This window comes from Trichechus manatus, unplaced genomic scaffold (genome assembly GCF_000243295.1).
Source record: "Trichechus manatus latirostris isolate Lorelei unplaced genomic scaffold, TriManLat1.0 scaffold00042, whole genome shotgun sequence".
NCBI lineage: Eukaryota > Metazoa > Chordata > Mammalia > Sirenia > Trichechidae > Trichechus > Trichechus manatus.
The window spans coordinates 10,968,504-10,990,193 of NW_004443978.1; the positions used below are offsets into that span (position 1 = coordinate 10,968,504).

The 21,690-nt window shown below is 39.1% G+C and overlaps 1 protein-coding gene across 1 annotated transcript in view; it reads right to left on the reverse strand.

Moving 5' to 3' along the window:
- The window catches only part of DSTN (destrin, actin depolymerizing factor), a 36,681-nt gene that overhangs the window by 2,184 nt on the left and 12,807 nt on the right, over window positions 1–21,690 (reverse strand). Inside the window, exon 2 of the mRNA XM_004376448.2 lies at window positions 2,969–3,276. Coding sequence (XP_004376505.1) covers window positions 2,969–3,276 — 308 coding nt within the window. The remainder of the gene's footprint in view (window positions 1–2,968; window positions 3,277–21,690) is intronic.

A 21,690-nucleotide genomic window follows, 5' to 3' on the forward strand; every position in this document is an offset into this window, starting at 1 on the left:
CTGTGATGAGGTTATACTGATGAGGTTGACAAGATTAGTGTCTTAATGCAATCTCTTTTGAGATATAAAAGAGAGAAGCGAGCAGAGATACATGGGAACCTCATACCACCAAGAAAGCAGTGCCAGGAGCAGAGCACGTCCTTTGGACCTGAGGTTCCTGCGCAGAGAAGCTCCCAGACCAAAGAAAGACTGATGACATGGACTTTCCTCCAGAGCCGATGAAGCTGATGCCCTGAATTTGGACTTGTAGCCTACTGGACTGTGAGAGAATAAATTTCTCTTTGTAAAGCCATCCACTTGTGGTATTTCTGTTGGAGCAGCACTAGATAACTAAGACATTACCCAATTCCTTTTCTTTAAAATAAAAATCCTCTTTTCATTTTTATTAATAAGGGCTTGGGTTCGGGCTAATAACTATACTTATCTAAGGTTTTTTTGGATATATTTTTCTAGTTGGAAAAACGTTTCAAAATACAGAAAAGTATAGAAAATAATCTAAAAGTCATGCAACCGCCACTCAGAATTAACAAATGCTAGCATTCTGGCATTTCTGTTTCAGATAGCTTTCTAAACAAGAACATATCACAAAATAAAAGTCCTCTTTTACCCTTCCCCAGTCCCTTCATTTGTATCTATTCCAAGAGCAAAACTGGACCACGGGAGCAGCTGTTTTCTATCTAACATAATCATACACGCTCAGTTATCAAAATGGCAGTCAAAACGAGTTTCACTATGCTCTTGAAAAAAAATATTAAATCCACACCTGTAATCTCATAATTCTAAATACAGCTTCCACAAAGATTTTTTTTAAGCTAAATGGCAGCTCGGCAATAATTATGTCCTAATTGTCAATATTATTACTACCCTGCATCCACAGACTCTTCAGTGCCTCTCCCCTCTTGAATGAATACTGGAAGCAGTTTATGCTTTACCACTCTCTTTACCAGCAATAGTTAAAAAAAAAAAAAAAAGTTTTGACAATGGATAGAAAAACTTCATCCTACTCAGAACTGCTCATCTCTGAATGTCTTCTTGTTCAATATACCACCAAACCTCAAAGAGAAATAGAGTATAGCTAAATACTTTTAAACATTTAATGATTCCATTTAACTGCCATATTTCCAGGGCATCATCAGCCATTAATACCATGCGCTAGTATGTGGACCTCACCTAGTCTACCCTCTACCCAAAAGCGAGAGATTTTCTATTCTTGGGAGCTCAGAAAAGGGCAGTCTCTCTGTCTCTCAGAAGCTTGTCCCTCCCAACTCTTAGGTCCAACAAGGGAGGCAAAACCATAATAAATAACCTCTGGTCTGGCAGATGCTTTCAGCAGCAAAGTTCAGTGGGTGCTTTTCTTATCCAAATAGGTCAGGGATGTGAAACAGCATTAGCTGTTCCGATTTCCCTCTAACTAGATTTTTAAAATAATTTAAATAAGAGCCATTCCGTGGGCCCTGGGTAGAGCTTATTATGGAAAACTCATATAAAGGGGTTTTACCTTTTCTTTAAAAAAATAGTGTAAAATAAACCATCACAATTTCCATTTCTTCTCTCTACTTTTGTTTTCTAAATGTTCTTTAATAAGAACGTATAATTTTCATAATGAAAAAAAAAAGTAAAACCCATGGGAAAAAAAGCGTAAATGAAGGAAACATTCGTCAGCTTAAAAGCCTAACCCTTTAGCTGCCATACTACCACTCAGCTTAAATCCCAAAAAGAGGGGCTTTCACTCCCAGCGGGTTTTCCCAGGCCTTAACACAATACCTGGTGTGTGGCAGAAATAAAGTTTACTGAATGCACCTTCCTTCAAACCAGGAACGTACTAATTTTAAGTCTCCTCTACCACTATTGTTATGTACGCACAGCTGTGGCTTCCACCCTCAATGACCACGTGTCTGCATCCCTCACAGCATCTTAGTTTAATCAGTGCAGTCAAGTCTTGCTGAAGCGGAAGTGAGGTGTGGCCTAGAGCTAGCTTCCTTTAAACCTTACTTCCTTTGACCTCCTTAGTCTCACATCCTATACACACACCAGCTGTTGGTGCCATGTAACTAAGAGCTAAATCCTTTCCTGGCTTGCCCTGGCTCAGCCTTGGTATCAAAAGAACACTCACTCCCTCCAAGCTAGAGAATATCTTTAGTATGTGGCTACTTTGTACCAAGGAATGTAGCATATAATGCAATTCAATGAAGAATATGGGTGTGACTTTTAACTCAAGCTTAATCTCAAATATTAACTTATTTGAAAAGAGCAGAATAACTAATTTCAACAGCCTTTCGAGAAAAAGTCATGTAAATCACTTTATAGTGCTTTTTCCACTATGTTGTCCAACAGAACTTTCTGCAGTGATGAAAATTTCTGTATCTGTGCTTTTCAATAAGGTAAAACACAAGTCACATGTTGCTACTGAGCACTTGAAATGTGGTAACTGAGAAACCAAATTTTTAATTTAATTTTAATGAATTTAAACTTAAATAGCCACATGTGACTAGTGACTACCCTCCCAGACAGTGTGGACACAGAGTAAATCACAACTGGAGACACAAGCAGAGGATGGGTGTTTGACAAAGCGGGAGGTTGGTTTCTGGCACAGCATGTTGGAGAGGTTGGGTTTTAGTGAGGTAAACTTCCTCCTCAGTGTTCTAGGAAGAATTTATAGACAGAGAAATTTTAGCTTATAAGCAATAAATTCAGAGGCTGCAGACAAACTTGCCTCCCTCCCTTCCCTGCCCAAAAAATCAGTTATTGAGTCGTCATCTCTCAGACAAACAGTGGTGAGAAGGCAGTTCCGGTCCCAAAAACACCAGTATCAGCTAAGACCTTATAAAACCTATACACAAAAATTAAATGACAACGACTGTAATAGCTTAAATGTAAATTACTTTGGTTTCAGGAACTGGTTCTTCAAGTGCTGACAAGAGATTAACTCTGAGATTTACAGACGATCAATATTTCTAACTATGCTTACCACAAAAAAAACATCAACTCCTCTTTTCTGGACTCCTTGGTTTCAAAGCTCGCATCATACAAAGCATAGCGACAATCTTTTTCAGGAAGCATTCCCACAAAATGCTTGAAAGGATCGGTTATGGTTACACCAATATCTCCAACCAAGATCTCTTTGCCTTCTTCTACAATGATGCACTTTTTGTCCGCACTGAGACAAAAAATGACAGCCTTCTTTCTTTTCTTGATTTCTTCTGGTGTGGAGCACTTCCGAACTTTCATGTCATAAAAGATGCGACATACTTCATCAGCAACTTGCACTCCTGAGGCCTAAAATGAGAAATTTTATCATGTCAAATATAAAACACTATTTAACTTTTGGTTCTAGAATGGCATATACTTAAAATTTTAAGGTATAAATACCAGCCAATAAGAAAACTAGCAAATCTGAGCTATAATCACTACTAATTTCAGACAAACTTTATAAAATATAAGCCATTCATTACTATTATGTGAAGGTAAGGGATGATCTGACTCTAACAGTCCCTGATACCCTAAAACTTAGAAAGAAGTGCTTTCTGAATTGCTGGATTATTTTCTTCTTATAGAGGTTGCTTAGAGCCATGACCTCGGTAAATCATCTCACCAATTCCCAAGTCACTTTCAAAATGCATAGTAGATGGTCAGAGTGGCTGGGTTGGGCAAATTCCATTCCCAGAGCATACCAATCCCTAATAAAAGTAGAATTTAGTAAAAGGTTTTTGTTCTTCTCATATTTCTAAATCATATGATCAATACTGGGTAACATATTGACATTAAAAATTCCACTTGCAAAATCTTCAAGTTTTAAATTAAGAATAAATAAAATGTTTCCTGTTATAACAAAGAGGATGGCTTGACTTGGGATTGTACTAAACCAGAAAAACAATTTCTCAACAGGCTATACATGTTATTCTGGGATGAAAAAGCAGTTAAACAAGATCTTGAAGGCAAAATATCTAAAATCAATTTTTAATCTTTTCATCTTCTTTAAGGAAATGTGCTGTTTACATGAAATTTATCTATAACTGTTTATGCTTCCATTAACAGCTTTAGTATGCATGTCAGCTTTTCCTCTATAGCAAGAATCATAAACTTAATAGAACTTAAATACTAAGCAAGCAAATAAATTAATGATGCCCAAAATCAATGTCCAGTAATTTGATTAAGAAACAAAAATGCATGTAAGATGAAGATAATTCACAGAACAGGAGAAAATACTTGTAATACACCTGATAAAGAACTTGTACCCAGAATATATGAAGAAATTTTATAACTGAACAATATAAAAACAGTCCAACTTAAAAATAGGCAAAGGATTTGAACAGACATTTCTTCAAAGAAGATGTACAAATGGCCAATAAGCACATGGAGCTCTGTGGTGCAGTGGTTAAGAGCTCAGCTGCTAACCAAAAGGTCAGCAGTTCAAATCCACCAGCCACTCCCTGGAAACCCTATGGGGCAGCTCTACTGTATCCTATATGGTCACTGTGAGTCAGAATCGACTCAACTGCAATGGGTTTGGTTTGGTTTTGATCATTAGTCATTAGGGAAACGCAAATCAAAACCACAATGAGATACTACTTTATACCCACTAGGGTGACTAGAACAAAAATATGGATAATAACAAATGTTGGTGAGAATGTGGAGAAATTGGAACCTCATGCATTGCTGGTGGAATTGTGAGAAAAGGTGCAGCTGCTTTGGAAAATAGGTTGGCAGTTCCTCAAAAAGTTAAACATGGAGTTCCCATATGACCTAGCAATTCTACTTCTAGGTATATACACAAGAGAACTGAAAACATAAGTCCACATAAAAACTTGTATACAAATGTTTATAGCAGTATTAGTCATAATAGTCCAAAAATGAAAACAACCAAAACGTCCATCAACTGATGAATGGAGAAACAAAATGTGATATATCTACACAATGAAATATTATTCAGTCATAAAAAAATGAAGTACTGCTGATACATGATACAACATTGTGAACCTTGAAAACATTATGCTAAGTGAAAGAAGTCAAAGACACAAATGGTCATATACTGTACAATTCTATTTATAGGAAATGTCCAGAATAGGCAAATCCATAGACACAGAAAGTAGATCAGTGGTTGCCAGGGCTGAGGGAGGGGAGGATAGGGAGTGACTGCTAATGGGTATAGGATTCTTTCTGAAATGATAAAAACGTTTGGTGATTTCATAGTGGTAACAGATGCACAACTCTGTGAATATACTAAAAAACCACTGAACTGTACACTTTAAAAGGATGACAGTTTTGGTATGCAAATTATCTCAACAAAGTTATTATTAAAAGATGCATGTAAGAAGTCTGGGAAAAAAGACACTAAGAGCCTTTATTCAGTATTAAGGTAACTGGGTCATTTAATTATCTCATTCATTTAAAGACCTATAAATATAATATGGAGTCCCTGGATGGCGCAAATGGTTAGGCGCTCCTGTCAATATGCTTCCAAAAGGTTGCAGCCTTGAAAACCCCTATGGAACACAGTTCTTCTCTGACATACATGGGATTCCCATGAGTCAGAACTGACTCAACAGCAACTAACAACAAATATAATACACATCAAGCCCATATCTAATCCACATTTTCTGCATGTAAATGAACATTTCACTCTAAATTAACCAAGTGGCAAATACAGTAGAACTTTAAGACACAAAAACTAACTCAAAAGCTAAACAATCTTATCACTTTCCTACTTTTAAAAAGCACTTTTCTTTCAACTATCACTGCTTTAGTAGTATTTCTATGATCTTCACAACTTATCTGCGTTAAGCAAGTAAGAACCTTTGTTTTTTTGAGCAAAGATGAATAAAATGTTCAATGTAACAAAAAAAATTAATGAAGAACTAGAAACAAACCCCAGTTGTTCTAACCTCCTAGTATGTAATGTTGACTTGTAAGTCACATTTGACCCAACGATCAATTTTTAAAAGCAACATTTGAAGCCTTATAGTCAATCAACCACTATTTGAATGCAACTGTCAGTATCTAAATGAAGTATTTCAAACAACATTCCATGTTCTGACTTGGAAATTAATCAAATTAATCATGTGCCAGTAACTGAAAACAGCAGTACCTAGATGTGTACTTTACAACTATAATGCAGATAAATGTCAGCCAAAACTGGACAGATCTTACAGGCACCTTAAAAAGTCTCACTAAGGAGAGTGTGGGCTTTTTTCTATCAGAAATGAGGTTCTGTAAAGGTTTCTGATGAGGGAAATACTATAGACATTTCTGCTTGAGAAAATTAACACTGAAGACTGTGAAGGAGAAACTAGAAGCAGAAAGACCAATTCTGAGACAATTACAAATACCCAGAGATAAGAGCTCTGAACTATATAGCAGTGGTGTTGAAAACAAACAAAAAAAACAAATCCAAGGAACTGCTGAATTGGTATGTGTTTTGCTGTGTATATTCTCAACAACAACAAAATAAATAAAATTAAAAACAAACAAAAAACAAATCCAAGGGCACTTCAAAGTAGAACCAACACAGCTGAGTGAAACATGAAGGAGTAGCATCAGACCCAGGATATTCTAGCCCAGTGACTAGAAAGAGTGTAACGTATAAAGAGCAGAGGGTAGAGGGACAGTACACTCTGACATGTTAATTTTGAAGAATGTGTAGATACCTAGGTGGTGATGACCAGTCAGCAACTGGAAACGTGGGCATGGGTCAAATAGGAAGCTGCACCAGTAGGTATTCGGGACTATACTGATGCCATGGGGGCACCAACACCAAGTGGCAAGAGGAAGAAATGATCAGAAAACTAAGAAAGAGTACAAAGGGAGAAAAGCACATTCCAGAAGCCAAGGAAAATATTTTGAGGTAGGTCATCGGTACAAAAACTGCAGAGCTTGAGAAGAATTACTGAAAACAGACCACTGGGCTTGGCAACTGGGTCTCTAAGCATTTCAGCAGATTGGACGAATAGGGCAGAAGTCTGAAAAAAGAGCTGAGGACCCACAGGGAATTGAGACAGTGAAGACAAGTGAAGACAGATGACTCTTTTAGGATGATTCATGGCAAAGGGAAAACTGAGTGCTAACTTCATGGAAGTTGTCTTAGGAATGGGGAGACCTGATCATATTAAAAGTTTCAGAGCTTGAAGGATACTGCAGAAAAAAAGCTAATATTAAGTACTGTTTCCAGACACTGTCTAAATAGCTCTGAGTTGGAATCAACTCAGTGGCGATGGGTTTGGTTTGGTCTAAATCACAATTCATGAAGTAGGTACTATTATTATTTGCATTTTGTAGACAGGGAAATTAAGGCCCAGAAAAGATTAAATAACTTGTCCAGGGTCACACAGATACAGGAACTGATAGTAGAACTGGGATTTGAACTCAGGCAGTTTGGCTCCAGAGCATACTCTTAACCACTCATATAATTATGAGAGTCAGAACTCGAAAGAGATTGATGAGACCTAGGGCAGAGATGGAAGAGTTAGTCTTAGAAAAGGATACACATTTTTCCTGTAAAATTGGGAAGAGGGGAGGGTGACAGTTTTAGAGGGAGAAGATACACTGCCTAAGCCAGGATAGTAGGGCAGGAGTTTGACGACATATTAGGTAAAGATGTTAAACAGCTATTATGGGGAACTCCAAAAAGAATCACCTTAGAACAAGTAAAAGGGTCTGAGGACCACTAAAGGTGGTGGTGGTAGTGCCGTCTGGCACAGTAATGCAATAATATGCCAGCATATCTGGAGCAGCAGCAGAGAAAGTAGGTGCTGGTGGCAGTGCAGGTGGAGAGGAAGGACACTGCTTTCTCCCTAGATCTTATCCAAGCTTGTGGTTTCAATCATCTAATCCAAACGTCTCACGCACTGTCTGGACTTCTGCTTTTCTGAGCTCAGACTTTACACTCAATTTCCTATCTGACATCTCTAGCTGGATGGGTCAAAGGCATCTAATGCTCAGCATGTTCAAAACCAAATACAAACTGGTCCTCTTCTAGTCAGTCTTCCTTTCTCAGTATGTATCACCATCCCAGTTACAGAAGCCACAAACCTAAGAAACATTCACAACACCTCCTTTTCTCCCACCTCACTTCTGTCTTCTGATTGTCATTCCAAGACATCAATTCCTCTCCATCAGTGCTGCCACCTTCCCAGCCCAAGCTACCACTGCTGCTTATCTGAACTGTTACGATAACCTCTCAAGTGTTTTTTTTTGGGGGGGTGGGGGAAGGAGTGTGGGGAATTCAGGGTATGTGTACATCACACTGTTCCCTCTTCCTGGTTACACAGGAAGACTACATTCGCTAGCCTCTTTACGAGTTCAGTTGGGGCCACGTGACTGAGTTATGTTCAGTGAGCTATGGGCACAAGTGAAATAGACCACTTCCAGTCCTGGTCCTTTAAAAGTGATCTCCAAACGGTCTTCCCCTGCCAAGACAACCTTGGCGGACACACTACAAGACGGGAGAGGGCTATCCAACCCCATTAGACTTTATGAATAGAAAAGAATCTTTACCGTGTTAAGCTGAGATTTTGGGTTTAACTTGTTGCCATGGTTGTTCTAATATAACAGACTGCCCATGCCCATTGCTGATCCCCTCTACTCTCCAATTCATTCTCTACATTGCAGCCAGAGATGGGAAACATGAATCCAATCACCATGCTTAAAAGGCTTCAATGGCTTTCCATTGATCTGAGAATAAAAACGGTAATAATTTTTGAGCATGCATGATCTATCTGGCTTTACCCACCTCTCCAGCCTTATCTTACACCAGACACTCTGCAATCTTACTACCCTGGCTGCCTTTCAGTCCTTTTTATTTGCCACGCTCCCTCCCCACTTCAGGGCCTTTGCTCATAACACATACTATGCCTAGATAGCACTTTCCTATCTTTCACTGCCTAATGCACTCTTTGGATCACTTATCAATAATTCTCACTTTGCAGAAAAGTCCTCTGGGTCAAAATCCCTATCATATGCTCCCATCAGATAGATCTTGTGTCTCCACCCCATAGCACTTACCATAGTTTTAATGTTCTTTTTTTAAGATGATTTAATTAATATCTGTCTCTCCAAATAGGCTGTAAATTCCTTAAGGGACTATAAATTTCTTAAGGGCAAGGACTGCGTCTATCTTGTTCACTGCTGTGTTGACCTGAGGAAATCAAAGATGAATCAGACCCCCAAGGAAGTTATTTGACTAGAGGAGAAGATAAAGACAGCATATATAAAGCTTACTACTTGGCAGAACATTCATTATTCCTTGATAAACTCCAACTGAGGAGAGTTTAAAGAAGGTCAAGATTAAACTGAGGAGGGGTAGCTAGTCAAGGAAGGTTTCATGAAGGAGGTGGCAAGTAACCTGACTTTGTTGTTAGGTGCCATCAAGTTGGTTCTGACTCATAGCGAACCCACCCACAACAGAACCAAACACTGCCAAGTCCTGCGCCATCCTCACAATCGTTGCTATGTTGGAGGCCATTGTTGCAGCCACTGTGTCAATCCATCTCCTTGAGGGTCTTCCTCTTTTTCGCCGATCCTTTACTTTATCAAGCATGATGTCCTTCTCCAGAGACTGGTCCCTCCTGATAACATGTCCAAAGCACGTGAGACAAAGGCTTGCCATCTTCGCTTCTAAGGAGAATTCGTACTTCTTCCAAGACACATTGTTCGTTCTTCTAGCAGTCCATGGTATATTCAATATTATTCGCCAAAACCATAATGCAAACGCATCAATTCTTCTTCAGTCTTCCATATTCATTGTCCAGTTTTCACATGCATATGAGACAACTGAAAATACCATGACTTGAGTCAGGCGTATCTTAGTCCTCAAGGTGACTTCTTTGCTTCTTAAAACTTTAAAGAGATCTTTTGCAGCAGATTTGCCCAATACAATATGTTGTTTAATTTCTTGATTGCTGCTTCCATGGGGGTTGACTGTAGATCCAAGTAAAATAAAATCCTTGATAATGTCAATATTTTCTCCATTTATTATGATTTGCTTATTGGTCCAGTGTGAGGATTTTTGTTTTCCTTATGTTGAGGTGTAATCCGTATTGAAGGCTGTGGTCTTTGATCTTCATCAGTATGTGCTTCAAGTCCTCTTCACTTTCAGCAAGCAAGGTTGTGTCATCTGCATACTGCAAATTATTAATGAGTAAAGTACTCCAAAATAAGGGAACTGAAAGGACGAACGAGACCACTACTGACAAAGGGAACCAGGCACATACAATACGAAAGGAGGATAAGGAAGAGGAAACTGAAGAAGTGAACCAGGTTCAGGTGGAAGAGGGCTTCAACGGCAGTCTCAGGAGTTACAGATACTGAGTATCTTTTAAAAGAAAAATAAGACACCAGAGTTGTGCTTTTGGAAAACATGAAGTCATGCATAAGATAACAAGGACAAGAAGAGAATTGTAGCAGGGAGATCAGTTCAAAGGCTAATTTAGTTGGCAAGGCAACAGGTGATAAAGGCCTTAACTAGGATAGTGGTAGCAGCACTAAAGAAGAGGGGATGGATGTTCAACACCGCATAGGTATCAACTGTACTTGGGAACCAATGGACTGGAAGAGGGAAGGTGGAAAAGAGTCAGATCAAAGTGCTTTGTTTGATGATCACGAGGCTGATTAATATCCCCAAACGCTCATTTTCCCCTAATCTTTCTGTTGCAAAGGCTTTTAGAGGCTTTGATGTTAGAGAAGTGTGGTTCCTCATGACTAGTAATATTATAATACTAAATTTTGCGTGTGTAAATACAGGCAGTCCCAGGGTTACGAACAAGATCTGTTCCTAACTCTGCCTTTAAGTTAAATTTGTAGGTAACTTGGAATAGGTGCATATATGGTTCTTATTTAACCTTACTTTAGCGCGAGAAAAAGGAGCCCTGGTGGCGCAGTGCTTAAGCACTTGACTGCTAATCGAAAGGTGGGAGGTTCGAACCCACCAGCTGCTCCACAGGAGACAGATGTGGCAGTCTGTTTCTGTAAGGATTTACAGCCTTGGAAGCCCTATGAGGCAGCTCTACTCTGTCCTATAGGGTTACTACGGGAGCCCTGGTGGTGCAGTGGTTAAGAACTACCGATGTTAAACAAAAGGTCCACCAATCGCTCCTTGGAAACTCTATGCGGCAGTTCTACTCTGTCCTATAGGGTTGCTATGAGTTGGAATCGCCTCGACGGCAACAAGTTTGATTTTTTTGGTGCAGTAAGTGAAGGTGATTGTGATGAAGAATTTGTTGGGAGTAGGGGTTGGTTCAATGGTTTCAAAGTGAGGGCAAACTTACATAACATTAAAGGGCAAGTAGGAGTTGTCCGTAAGTTGGACATTAGTAACGCAGGGGCTACCTATAATTAAAAACTCCACTAGGTAAATTGTATGCTAGATTCAATTTAGACGGAATAAATATGTTTAAATTTATTATACCTTGATTTACTAAGTACATCCTTGAAACAGCACCAATACAGAAGAAATAAAGATTAAACAACTGGTGCCTAGACTCTTGACAATGATTTTTATAAAGCAAAACTGAAACAAGGGCAGACTGAGAAAGCAGAGAATACTTCTCCAACAGCCCGGCCCACAACACTGCCCCGGGGCTCCTTCCTTCCCTAAGTCCCACTCCTCCCTAATGCCAGCATATCTCCTCTCTCCAAACTGGTAACTCTTTTACTTTTGATTCCGGTGGGTGAATTAATAATCTGGGGTAAAGATTAGTGGGATGGTAAGAAGATAAAATATTCCTTAAGTAACTGCAGTTTATTAACATCTGTCTTAGTAAATCCAGTGCTGCTGTAACAGAAATACCGTAAGTAGATGGCTTTAACAAACAGAAGTTTATTCTCTCACAGTCTAGGAGGCTAGAAGTCCGAATTCAGGGTGCCAGCTCCAAAGAAAGGCTTTCTCTCTCTACTGGCTCTGAAGGAAGGTCCTTATCATCAGTCTTCGCCTGGCCTAGGAGCTTCTCAGCACAGGGACCTGGTTCCAAAGGTCACACTCTGCTCCTGGCTCTGCTTTCTTGGTGGTAGGAGGTCCCCTCATCTCTCTGCTAGCTTCTCTCTTTTATATCTCAAAAGAGACTGACTCAAGACACAACTTAATTTTATCGATTGAGTCCTACATCACTAAAATAACTGCTTCTAATCCTGCCTCATTAACACCATAGAGGCAGGACTGAGAACATATAGGAAAATCACATCGGATGACAAAATGGTGGACAATCACAACACCGGAAATCATAGCCTAGCCAAGCTGACACATATTTTGAGCAACAGTCCATTCAAACACCTCCACTAACTAACCGTGTCACCTTGGGCAAGACACTTAACATCTCTAAATTAAATTTCTTCAACTGTGGAGTCCCTGGATGGAGCAAATGGTTAATGCACTTGGCTGCTAACGGAAAGGTTGGATGTTCAAGTTCACCCAGAGGCACCGCAGAAGAAAGACCTGACAGTCTACTTCTGAAAACTCAGCCACTGAAAACCCTGTGGAGCAGGGTTTGACTCTGACACACATGGGGGGTCACCACCATGAGCTGGAGTCAACTCAATGGTAACTGGTGGTGGTCTTCAACTGTAATTTAGGGGAAGTGCTTATCAAACTTTAACATGCACAGGAATCCTCTGGGGGGTCTTGTTAAAATGTAGATTTTGCATTTTCTAAGTTAGAACGTCTAGGGTAGAGTCTAAGATTCTGTATTTCCAACAAGCTCCAGGTGATGATTACTAAAATGTAGTTCTAAAATTTTATAAAATACAGTAAACTAGCTCATTGCTGTTTACTTCTCTGCCTACAGGTTTAACTTTTATAATGTAACAGCAGTGATAAGAGAGACTTACAAATACTGATAAGCCCAAAGTCAAAGCATTTTTTGTACTAGCGTCTGTGGGTCTTAACCTTTTTTTGGTGCAGTGGACTCGGTGAAGCCTATGGGTTTTATTTAAAACATTATTCTCAAAATAATGTTGTATTTTTATTTTGAGAATAGTGTTTTAAATAAAATAAAGCACGTAAGATTACAAAAGAAGCCAATTTATATTGAAATAAGAGTTCCTCAATGATGATAGTTTAGAAGTCCTGTGACAGTTCCAGTTATTAATTTTGGTGGATTTGTTACCACAAAGAGACATTGTGGTGGATCTAAAAAAATCAAAAACGGTTCTAACACTGATATGCTGAACCATGTGTCCTTTATCTTTACATTGTGCTTTTAGCTAACAGAAAAAGTCCTCTCCCATCAGTCTCATTTCTCAGTGTTTCTCTAAAGTGAGAATATAATGTTAAATTATAAAGATATTAATGCTTAGCTGTCAAGAAATCTGAAGTTTATTTTAAAAAGCAAAATCAAACTCAGTTTTGCTTTAAAATTTTTTTCTTTATTTATATCCAATTGCAGTTTTAACAATAAAGACCATTAAAGGATACTCTGAACACAGCACCAAAATTTGCTGCAGAGCTGGGAAGGAAAATCTGGAGAGCAAAAATAGACTGCTGTTACAACCAGAGCTTTGTGATTACCTTAAAAAGATATGTTATCCACAACTTCAGCTTCTCCCCGTTCTGTACCAGCAACCACTGGAGAATAACAACCGCTCCTAGGACTCCACCCCATGTCAGAAGAGTTGCTGTTAGATAATTACTGTTGTTACTGTCAGCTGCCATCGAGTCAGTTCCAACTCACAGCCGCCCTATGCACAACAGAGCAAAACACTGCCTGGTCCTGCACCAATCTCACTGCATGTTATCTCATTCGACAGTTTTTAACTTACTCATGAAGCGTAATGGATTTCAAACCTGTCTGAGTCGGTATTTTTGCAAAATACTGATTCAAAGACTCAACTGTCAGAGCTTAAATCAATGTATCTGAGGTACTGTCTTTATAATCAAGATTCACTCAGAGTAAGCTTCTTTAAATACAGTTACTACCTATTCACACACCAAAACCAAACAAGTTGCCGTCGAGTCAATTCCAACTCATGCTGACCCCGTGTGCTGCAAAGTAGAACTACACTCCAAAGGGTTTTAACGGCTATGACCTTTTGGAAAGGGACTGTAAGGTCTTTCTTCCTCTGGCTGGGTTCAAACCATCAACCTTTTGGTTAGTACTCGAGTGCTTAACCATTTGCGCCAGCCACCCAGGGGGTCTACAACATACAGAGAATATGGAAACACTGGGTATTTTAAAAGCTGCAAACAACAAAACACAACTTAAAACATTAATTCTTAATTCTGGCATAAAGGTGTACATAATCTTTGAGACCTGAATGTCAAGTTTTTCTGTAATTCAATTTTTTTAAGCAACTGAACCAGTCCCAAAACTAAACGTAATGACTTACACTGTCCATTCTAAACCAACTATTAGAAACTGCGATCTATTTCTATCACTACTAAACTCAAGTAGGACACTTGACCTTGGCTCCATAATCAATGCCAACTATACTTTACCCAAATCTCACTAGGGAAAACAGGGATGAAAACTATTTTCCTACCTCAGAAAGTAGGATACCGCAAATGTAAAACACAGCAGACAAATACAATTTCAAGGTTTAGAAACACCTGGCAGAAAACAGGCATTACTAGTTCCTTTCTCAACCTACCAACTCTTAAGCACCCAGTGTAACTGCCAATCAAAGGAGGTGGGGGGCTTAAAAATGGTTCACGATTCTCCATGCCTTGCACAGAGGCCAACAGAAACAGAAAAATTACTGACTAAAAACCTTTGGGCTTCTGGCTACTACAGTGATGCCTATCAGCAATAATGTTGAGACAACAAATAAACCAGGAGTGACAGTGCTTCAAGCACATTTCTAAACAGAAGTGTCAAAGATGGGGGGAGGGGTTTGAATATTACATACATCTAATTTAGTTCCCTACCAAAACTCCAATGAAAGTACAAAAGGGGATTTTTTTTTTAAGAACATAAACCCACAAGGGCAAGGAAAACAGAAGAAACATGGGGGTGTAAAAAGGAAGAATGAGTGAAATTAGTTTGAGAAGTCCTCAGATCCCTAGTTCCTCTCCTAAACTCTACCCTGCTCCTCCCTTAGTCCTGAAGATCGGAGTTCATTCTCGGCACAGGGTAAGCAGTAGGTCCTTCTGACCTAGTCATACTGAAAACAGGAAAATAGGTGGCCATATGTAAGTGACTGCTAACACACACTCATCATCACCATCACCACCACCACCACCACCACCACCACCCTGAAGCCTGCCACAAATTACTAAGCCATTAGATCCACTGTTCTAGAGACCTGTGCTACCCAACAGAACTTTCTGGGATGATGGAAATCTTTTAAATCTGCACTGTCCAATATGGTAGCCAGTAGCCACACTTGAAACGTGGCTAATGCAACTGAAGGACAAGATTTTAAATTTCATTTTAAATATTTTAAATTTAAATAGCCACATGTGGCCAGTAGCTACCACATAGTTCTAGAGTTAATTTTACATAAAATTAACTCTCTTAAACAGTAAAACTGTATGTTTTGGATAAACAAATTTATGAAATGCATTACAGAGTTGTCTGCCTTGAGAAACAGTACATCCTTTAGCGTTACTGATGACTCAGCATTATCAGGACCCTCAGTTATTATATTATGCAGTGACAGAATAATGTCTCCCCAATATTATTTCAAGTACAGTTTACTATAATAACTATGGTTGACTATTCCTGGGGGTGAGGAAGCAATCTTGTGGGAGATTCAGATAGACTTTTTAAGCAACTATTCGGACTGCTAATTTGGAAGAGTCAAAACGAACAATCAAAATGAAGAAAGGTCATAAAGTTTCAGACAACAGGGCTCGACTTTAAGCAAAGATTTTAATTCTTAAAGGTGGCATAACAAAAGAGTTGTTTCTGACTCCTTGAGAAAAAACAGCTGGATATTGGGGAGGCACTGAAATAATGAATTTAAAATATAAGGCTTATGTTGTCATTGTCGGTTGCCATCGAGACGATTCTGTCACATGGCGACCTCAAGTGTGCAGGGTAGAACTGCTTCATAGGGTTTTCAAGGCTGTGACCTTTCAGAAGCAGATCACAGACCTTACGTTCTTGGCTACTCTGGGTGGGTTTAGAACCACCAGCCTTTCAATTAGTAGTCCAACACTTAACCATCTGCATCACCCAGCAGCCTCTATAAGGTTTATATAATAGCAATAAAGACAATTTCATTTTATAAAATATTACATCTGGGGTTATTCCAGATGAATCTTAACAATTAAATGAAAATATGTTAAGTAAATGTAAAAAGATACTGAATATTTTAAAATTCTGACCAACAACAAAACAAAAATAACAACTGGTTGTGTTCTTCTTGTGAATAGAATTTGGAACATTTAAGTTAGAAAAACTTTTTTTCGCCAGAGGAGAAAAAATGGGGTTGAATCAAACTTATTAAAACTTTGTAACTCAAACAAGTGAGCTAACTTCTCCAAGCCTCGCTTTCATCATCTGTAAATTGGAATTATGATAATCCTAACTCACAGGATTGACAAAACAACACACGTAAAGCACGTAAATACAGTCAGTGCCTGGCAATGGTATCATCTGGTAAGTGAAGGCGCTTATGTTATTAACCAGGGAACCTACAAATGCTTCTTCAGCTCTTTCTAGACACCAATGTGGTCAATTCTTACTGAAGCCTTTGGGTAACAGAATGCTATGAATAAAAGAAATCGAGACAGCTTAAAGCTGGCATTCCAAAGGGTAATTTCTTTCTGTTCTCTGATGACTAAAACTACTAGTAAAAAACAGAACTGACATTTGATGTGTATCTCTTCTTTCTTCCCATGGCTATTAAGTGGGTGAACAGGAAAGACATGCAAAAGCAAAGCAAAGGATGACATCAGTCCTTTTTTAACACAGTAAGAGTCCATTCCACTACTTCCTACCTTTCTCCTAGGCACAACTATAGCCTACAATCAGAGCTTCCAAACTACTCCTTCATGTCCGAACCCCTACTGAAAATTCGCATTTCTAACAAGTTCCCGGCTGAGAATTTTTATTTTATAGTGCTTTAGGTGAAAGTTTACAGAGCAAACTAGTTTCCCATTCAAAAATTTATACAGAAGTTGTTTCGTGACATTGGTAGCAATCCCTGCAATCAATGTGTCAGCACTCTCTCTCCTCCCACCTCGTGTTCCCCCGTCCATCTGTCCAGTTTTCCTGTCCCTTCTCGCCTTCTCCTCTTTGCTTTTGGGCAAGTGTTGTCCATTTGGTCTTGTATACTTGACTAATCTAAGAAGCATGTTCTTCACGTGTGTTATTGTTCCTTTTATAGGCCTAATCTTTGGCTGAAAGGTGAACTTCTGGTGGCTTCGGTTTTGAGTTAGAAGGGTGTCCAGGGCCATAGTCTCAGGGGTTCCTCCAGGCTCGGTCAGACCAGTAAGTCTGGTCTTTTATTGTGAACTTCAATTTTGTTCTACATTTATCTCCTGCTCTGTCTGGGGCCCTCTATTGCGATCCATGTCAAGTTCGTGCTAGTAGCCAGGCACCATCTAGTTCTTCTGGGCTCAGGCTAGTGAAGGCTATGGTTCATGTGGTCCATTAATCCTTTGGATTAATATTTTACTTGTGTGTTTGGTTTTCTTCACTCTCCTTTGCTCTGGAAGTGATGGGACCAATAGATGTATCTTAGATGGCCACTCCCTGCTGAGAATTTGCATTTCTAACAAGTTCCCAGAAGTTATACATAACAATCATCTGGGATTTTGTTAAAATGTAGATTCTGATTCAGTGTATCTGTGGTGGAAACGAAAATTCTCAGTGGGGAACTTGTTAGAAATATAAATTCTCAGCAGAGGTTCAGACCAGAACTAATAAGCCCTGCCTACAATCAAATCAAAATCCGCGATGATGAAAAAGTGGTGCTTTTGTCCCAAAATTCACCCCTCCACAGCATATGTTAGTCAAACAAGCACACAGCAAATCCTTGATCCCTTAAATGTAAAATGTCTAGAGTTGCTGGGTGCACTTTTACAGACTGTTTTTTGCTTAAGGGTGCCTAGCCAAACGGGCAAGACACAGCTGAATATAAGTTCATGCTCCACTAGTCAAGCCATGTGCTTGCAGGGCTGCAAATGTTCAAAAGGACACCATCTGCTTCCCTCCTGCTGCTGTGTCATCCACAGGGAGCACCACTTTCAAATATAGGCTAATCAGTGATCCAGAAAATGTCCCAAGTTAACTCTTTGCCTTAAGACACGGGTTTATTCCAAAAAGCCAAGGAGACTGAACAGTGTTAACTTTACAACCAGTTCCCAAAGTATGGAAAACCTTCATTCACTTCATAGCACAGTACAATGTGCTTCAGGTAGACTATGCAGACCAAACAGCATTTATACTAGCTATACATTAATGTTTAAAGAGCTCTGATAAAAAACCTTTATGACAAAACTTTACTTAGTGGGAAAAAAATTCGTTCATTTATTCAATAACCTAAACTCTGTGCTATATGGAACACCACTGCGGTGCAGTGAATTGCTTTTACAGACATACCTCAGAAATATTGTAGGTGTGGTTCAAGACCACCTCAATAAAGCAAATATCGCAATAAAGTGAGTCACACAAATTAAAACATATAAACATATAAAAGTTATGTTTACACTATACTGTAGTCTGTTAAATGTGCCATACCATTATGTCTAAAAAACAACACATACATCTTAATTAAAAAACACTTTATTGCTAAAAAATGCTAACCATCATCTGAGTCTTCAGCAAGTCATAATCTTTTTGCTGGTGGAGGGTCTTGCCTCGATATAGTTTATGTTATTGAACAAATGAATGAATTTTTTTCCCCACTGATAAGGTTTAGCCACATAGATTTTTTATCACAACTCTTTAAACATTAACGTACAGCTAGTATAAATGCTGTTCGGTCTGCAGAGTCTATCTGAAGGACATTGTACTCTGCTATGAAGTGAATGAAGGTTCTCCATACTTTGGGAACTGGCTGTAAAGTTAACACTGTTTAGTCACCCTGCCCTCTTCTGATGGCTGCTGGATGATCAGGGTGGTGGTTACTGATGGCTGGGATAACTGTGGCAATTTCTTAAAATAAGACAACAATGAAATTTGCCACATCAATTGACTCTTCCTTTCACAAAAGATTTCTCCATAGCATGCAATGCTGTTTGATAGCATTTTACCCACAGTAGAACTTCTTTCAAAATTGGAATCAATTCTCTCAAACCCTGCCACTGCTTTATTAACCAAGTTTATGTAATATTCTAAATCCTTTGTTCTCATTTCAACAATGATCACAGCATCTTCACCAGTAGATTCTATCTCAAGAAACCACTTTCTTTGCTCATCTCTAAGAAGCAACTCCCCATCCATTAAAGTTTTATCACGAGATTAAAGCAATTCAGTTACATCTTCAGACCCCACTTCAAATTCTACATCTCTTGCTATTTCCACCACATCTGCAGTTACCTCCCCCACTGAAGTCTGGAATCCCTCAAAGTCAGCCATGAAGGCTGAAATCAACTTCTTCCAAACTCCTGTTAATGTTGCTATTTTGACCTCCTTCCATGAATCACAAATGTTCTTAGTGGCATCTGAATGGTGAATCCTTTCCAGAGGGTTTTCAATTTACTTTGCCCAGATCCATCAGCAGGATCACTACCTATGGCAGCTATAGTCTTACAAAATGTATTTCTTAAATAATAACACTTGAAAGTTGAAATTACTTCTGATCCATGAGCTACAGAATGGATGCTATGTTAGCAGGCATGAAAACAACATTAATCTCCTTAACATCTCCATCAGAACTCTTGAGTGACCAGGTGCATTGTCAATGAGCATCATATTTTGAACGGAATCTTTTTTTCTGAGCAGTAGGCCTCAACAGTGGGCTTAAAATATTCAGTAAACCATGTTGTAAACAGATGTGCTGTCATCGAGGCTTTGTTGTTCCATTTACAGAGCACAAGCAGAGTAGATTTAGCATAATTCTTAAGGGCCCTAGGATTTTTGGCATGGTAAATGAGCACTAGCTTCAACTTAATGTCACCCTACATTAGCCCCTAACAAGAGAGTCAGCCTGTGCTTTGAAGTTTTGAAGCCAGGCACTGACTTCTCCTCTCTAGCTATGAAAGTCCTAGATGGCATCTTCCAATATAAGGCTGTTTCATTTACATTGAAAATCTGTTGTTTAGCATAGCCACCTTCATCAATTATCTTAGCTAGATCTTCTGGATAATGTGCTGCAGCCTCTACATCAGCACATCAGTGCTTCACCTTGAACTTTTATGTTATGGAGATAGCTTCTTTCCTTAAACCTCAGGAACCAACCTCAGCTAGCTTCAAACATTTCTTCTGCAGCTTCCTCACCTTTCTCAGCCTTCACAGAATTGAACAGAGTTAGGCCTTGCTCTGGATTAGGCTCTGGCTTAAGAGAATGTCGTGGTTGGTTTGATCTTCTATCCAGACCACTAAAACTTTCTCCTTATCAGCAATAAAGCTGTTTCACTTTCTTATCATTCGTGTGTTCACTGGAGTAGCACTTTTAATTTCCTTCAAGAACTTTTCCTTTGCATTCACAACTTGGCTGTTTGGTGCAAAAGGCCTAGCTTTCAGCCTATCTCAGCTTTCAACATGCCTTCCTCACTAAGCTTAATCATTTCTAGTTTTTGATTTAAAGTAAGAGACATGTGACTCTTCCTTTCACTTTAACATGTATAGGCCACTGTAGGGTTATTAATTTCAATATTGTTGTGTCTCAGGGAATAGGGAGGCCCAAGGAGACAGAGATGGGGGAACAGCCAGTCGATGGAGAAGTCAGAACACACACGACATTTATCAATTAAGTTCACTGTCTTATATGGGCATGATTTGTGGTACACCATAACAGATACAATAATTGCAAAAAAACTTGAAATATTTCAAGAATTACCAAAATGTAACACAGAGACATGAACCGAGCACATGCTGTTGGAAAAAAGGTGCCGAGAGACTTGCTCGACGCAGGGTTGTCACAGACCTTCAATTTGTAAAAAATGCAGTATCTGTGAAGTGCAATAAAGCAAAGTGCAATAAAATGAGGTATACCTGTATATGGCCCTTCTAGCCATGGTCCCGTAACTCCCATGAAATGACTGGGTGGGGCTATACAAATAAGGTGTGTAAAACTCTTGCTGGGATTGGTTGCAATATGTAAATAAGGTGGCCTGTGGCCCACCAAGGGGGTTGTTCAGTTTTGCCATCCTGCTAGGCTTAAAAACAGCCAATCCTAGAGGATGACCGGGGGGGTCACTATGATCAAGATGAAGAGGCGGGAGCAGAGTGCGTCCTTTCTACATGTGGAAATCCATGCAATATCTTTTATTGAAGAGACTCTTCTTTCCTCATCAAATGGAGTTAGCACTCTTGTCAAAAATAAGTTTGGGTTTATTTCTGAACTCTCAATTCTATTCCATTGGTCTATGAGTCTATTGTTAAACCAGTGCCAGGTTGTTTTCATTACTGTAGGTGTATAATACGCTTTAAAATCAGGAAGTGTGGGAACTAACTCTCAATATCTTTATCAATCCCTTCTGCCCAACACATATACACACGATGACACACACAGTCTTCCATCTACCCACAATTATGAAGCTGCTTAATGTATGTTTACTTAATGAAAGTTCAAATTATACTTCCTATTTGTTTTAAAAATCATAGATATGTACTTTTTATTTTTGAAAGTGTCAGATATGTAAAGCTTACTTAA